The sequence below is a fragment of the Haliotis asinina genome, chromosome 7 (genome assembly GCF_037392515.1).
Source record: "Haliotis asinina isolate JCU_RB_2024 chromosome 7, JCU_Hal_asi_v2, whole genome shotgun sequence".
Lineage (NCBI taxonomy): Eukaryota > Metazoa > Mollusca > Gastropoda > Lepetellida > Haliotidae > Haliotis > Haliotis asinina.
The window spans coordinates 37022458-37027295 of NC_090286.1; the positions used below are offsets into that span (position 1 = coordinate 37022458).

At 42.0% G+C, this 4838-nt stretch overlaps 1 protein-coding gene across 1 annotated transcript; it reads left to right on the forward strand.

Moving 5' to 3' along the window:
• Nucleotides 1–860: 860 nt before the first annotated feature.
• Nucleotides 861–1595, forward strand: LOC137290409 (uncharacterized). The gene has a single exon (XM_067821320.1). The coding sequence runs from the start codon at nt 861–863 to the stop codon at nt 1593–1595; it is 735 nt and encodes a 244-aa protein (XP_067677421.1).
• The last annotated feature ends 3243 nt before the right edge of the window (nt 1596–4838 follow it).

Here is a 4838-nt window from a genome sequence, read left to right on the forward strand (position 1 = left end):
ACACATTTTAAACTGTATGTTACACAACACAGACAACTATAACAGTAGTTAAGCGTTGTATTTACTAATATGCTCTGTACGTATATATCAATATGCACACCTAAGTGTCTACATGATGATGTTGTATACCATATGTCTCTTTATTTTACAACGGTGTTGTTGTATGTCCCAGTGGCTTATTGGACAAACACAGACTATATAGCATATAGAAGATTATTAAGACGTTACTGATGTTCACTATTCTAGTGGTCGCGACGCTTGATGACACCCACTCGGGGTCGTCAGTGTTAGCTAATTAAAGCACGGCCAGATCATGACTGCAAGTGTTCTTAATATAATATAACAACAGTTCAGACAGTGGAATGTGAACTAGATGTACAGTTGATTAATACACCCACAAGCAGGGATTACCAGAGTGTTTCCAACGTCCTACTGGAACTACCTGTTTACACTATCATTAAAGGGGATTTTGTTGAGATCAATAGCAGGTTATGTTCAATTCCACTTTGACCGTCTCGGTCTGGATTATATGCGCTGGAATCTGGTTAATCCGAAAGTTACTGTCCCAGCTTAAATATTTTGAATTTTACGACCAACGAATCATAGAATCTGGTTATGTGTCGTTGAACTGTCCATTATTCGATGACCAGACGAGTTGGGACCAGAAAAGCAAGTGATTGACATCATGAAAAAAGCCCAAACATACATCATCGCCGCTTACTATAAGTCTGTGTAGCCGGGATCGTTTCCAGTGTAAACAGGAGTGTTGGGGAAACACAGTGGGTAAAGCGTTCATTCATTCACTGCAAAATATACAAACAAATCTTAAATGAATTTTTGTATTTGTGTTCCAGGATAAGATGGATCCGCTGTTTGGGTTGCCAACTATGAAGGACACCAAAGCGATGGACGCTGCACGTGCACGGAACAAGTCATATGAGCGCCACCTGGTGAGGACAATCAACACTCTTGACTCCGAGATGAAAGCTAATGCCTGTAAACTCCAACACACCGTGAGTGACCTGCAACAGTTTATGGTGAACATCAATCCTAATTCCGCTAAAACCGTTATCTACCCACATGGCTTGTCAGACGAGGAAAAACATAACTATAGAGTATTACGTCGAGGGAGTCTTCCTAGTATGAGTTTGGATGAATTTGACGTGCGCATGGAGGTGAAACGCAATAAACGTGCGCAGAGAAGGAGTCGCCACAGACCGGACGTGGACAAGGAAGTGGACAAAATTGTTGACGTTAATGCACATTCGTTTTGCGCACCTATTCACAAACACCGTCAGACAATGCGGGAAGCGTATGACAGAGCGACGTCGAATGACGTCAAGTTTTCTGAAACTAAAAATGACACATTCAACAAGACCGACAATCTTTATACGAGATCAAAGTCAACTGGTGGAATGGTGTCTCAACCGTTTAGGTTCAATGTTCAGATACAACAAAACGACATCACCGGGGCTACAAACCGACGTGACGACGGTAACATCAACCACGGCAACGATTCGTCATTAAATTCACGTCTCCTTCAGATGATTAAGAAAGGGATGGACAATCTTGATTCATCAGAAGATGAAGACTAGTTCTACTATAACAATATAACTGACGCCCGTGCATTTTTACTGCACTTTGAGCCAATACATTTTACCTTGCACCTTACGCCCGTAATCTTCTAGTTCACCTTACGCCCGTGGATCTTACAGTTCACCTCATGTCCGTGCATCCTACAGTTCACCTCATGTCCGTGCATATTACAGTTCACCTCATGTCCGTGCATCTTACAGTTCACCTCATGTCCGTGCATCCTACAGTTCACCTCATGTCCGTGCATCCTACAGTTCACCTCATGTCCGTGCACCTTACAGTTCACCTCATGTCCGTGCATCCTACAGTTCACCTCATGTCCGTGCATCCTACAGTTCACCTCATGTCCGTGCATCCTACAGTTCACCTCATGTCTGTGCATCCTACAGACCTCGAACATTATATACTCACAAGACCAAGTCAGTTGCTGTTCTGGTTGATTTTATTGCACTTACTGCTGACGTGCAGTCCTCTGTGATATTACTGTAATATTACCACAAACGACGTAAAGCATATCCACTCACTCACTCTGTAGGAGTAGCCTTTTGCTTAAAGTGTTCTCACTTCATACAGGCCATCTAGTTTTCAGTAATATTGTCCTGAGTACATTGTATGTGCCCACTGTTGTGTCCTTTTCATCCACGCATTCTTAATTTTTTAAAAAATGGAGGATCCAACGTTTCAAACAAGAAACTGGTCAAATCGGAATATATTACAGTTACGTTTTAGCTGATAACTTACTCCATGTCTCTTTCTCTGTGTGAGGTGTTCAGCGGCCGTTGGCTCTTAATGTTACGAGTTGCCTTGACTATTTGTATACAGTAGTAGTTTGACGACCGGGGCCCTGACTTTCAAATACAACACGGGGTAATCAACACGACGAATCGAGACCCTGGGTTACTTTGGCAAACCCTAGCCGACATTTATACATGTTATACATGTAATAAGTTTTATACCTAAGACCTAGTTGTTGTATTAATGCCGGTTTGGCAAACTACAGTGTACCATCTGCCGTCAAGGGATGTTTGTTTGTTTGCTTGTTTGTTGTTTAACGAACCACTCAGCAAAATTCCTGCTTTATGGCAGCGGTCTGTAAATGATCCAGTAAGCAACATCATGAGCATCGCCCTACACAGCCGGGATACGATTGCATGTGCCAACAAATCAGCGAGCTTGGATGGCCAAACCCGTTAGTCACGTCTCGACTTTTATGAAAGGCATGGGTTACGGAAAACCACTTCTAGCCCGGCTTAAATAGAGTCTGTTACGACGTAACACTTACAGAACACTTACAGAAAATCGTAATAACTTTGACGTAAATTGTAATAAAGTAAAGAACGGCTCACCTCTGTATCGTTCATGTTCTTTTCTTGACACAGATGAGTGAATTGGTTGGCTTGTATTGCTGTGGTTCAGCTTAATGTTGTGCACGAAAGTTTTGTAAGATGTAAATCCCGAGATCTGCTCCGTCGCATATTCTCGTAAAAGAGGGACGCGTTCAGCTAAACGGAACGCTAAAGTCAAGACTGGATTACTGGATTTGACGAATACAAGACGAAGAAAGAAATAACTATGCATATAAAGCGCACGTAAAAGTGCATAAAAGTATTGTGCAAAATTCGCTTGATCAATGTTTTATCAAAAACAAAATTAATGCATTTTGAATACGAAAACCTGAGCCAGTTATACCGGCTGTTCCTGGTCCTGTCGTTGGCGTCTTTCATCTAATCCCAAGCATGTGCCATAGAGGAGTGGTCTGGAGAAATCATGGCAGTTGCCTTATGTTGCCTTAAACAATTTGTAACAACACATGAAGTATGACGTTAAAAATGAATTTGGGCAATTATGATCTCGAATGATATCACGGTAGCGTAGGTGATTCCAAATGTCCCCTTCGCTTTAACTTTCCAGTCCCAAATTGACGACGTTGAAGAACACGTGTCTGAACCTGGACTGGACTCAGTGAACACTATACCGTTCCAGTCTCGTCTTCCATAGTGACCTAAGGCTTGATTGTGGAATCGAATCCCTGTTAGCCCCGTTTTTTATGCAAAGTTTGTCAGCTTCATTCCCCTGCTAGCAGATTTCACAGGGGTGGTAAACCCCTTCAACCCTTTGAGGGACGTCGGAGTAGTTTAGTGGTAAAAGTCTTCTCTCGTCACGCCGAATACCCATATCAAGTGTGAAACCCATTTCTGGCGTCCCCCGTCGTGATGATGTTTGAATACTGCTAAAAATGGCGTAAAACCATGTTCACTCACCCACCCATAACCCTGGACTTTCATCCTGCATTAACAGACACGTCGTGTTATATATTCAACACTAAATCAATACAACATATTGAAATCACCAACTCAATAATCTATATAGCAAGCGCTAGCTATGTTTGCACAACCCCGTAGACGTAATAAACACGCGAACACTCAATCTACATTAACACGCAACTCAAAATTGTGAATCACAACAATGAAGTAGATTACTAAGAATATATAGAAAGATGCGTTATTTTACTTAAGAATAACGCTGTTTTTAAAGAAACACAGATTTTCTTTTTCGTTAATGTGTGTCGCTTTCATGTGGTTGGAGGAGAAATCAAGCAGCTCAGGTGTAGTGTTGAAGCTGTGAGAAAAGCTGTGAGAAAGTCTCTGGATACGGTCTATACATCGCCACCTTTCACTCCAATGTATATGCATAATCAAGGTCAGTATCAACACCCTTACCCCCACCCACAACAAACCCAGCATAACCCCGACACGGCGGTCATCTTAGCTAAATTGGAACAAATGGATGCCAGACTTGCAAAGTTGGATGCTATTGAACATGATGTTAACACAATCAAAGTAAACATGTCCAAGCTTGAGCTCAAAGTCAAGGAAATTGATGACATAAAAACTAAATTAGCTGAAGTTGAGGCAGGCTCACGATTCATGAGTGATAGCTTCGATCAGTGGAACGCTGACAAAGTAAACATGGAAGCGGACCTACAATCACTAGGTAGCCAGGTCAATGCATGGTCCTCTGATATTTCACGCTTGAGAGAAGATCACCTTATCCTTAGAGAATACACAGTAGATCTCAGATGCAGATCCATGCGTGATAATCTAATTTTTACTGGAATCCCTGAAACAGAACCCCAGCCAACTTTGGAACATTGTGAGAATGTGTTGAAACAATTCATCAAGGAACATCTTCAACTTGACGGTGATGACATGAAGTTCAAGCGGGTTCATAGGATCGGCAAC

Coding starts and splice junctions, on each gene's coding strand:
- LOC137290409 (XM_067821320.1), top strand. CDS start 861: ATGGATCCGCTGTTTGGGTTGCCAACTATGAAGGACACCAAAGCGATG.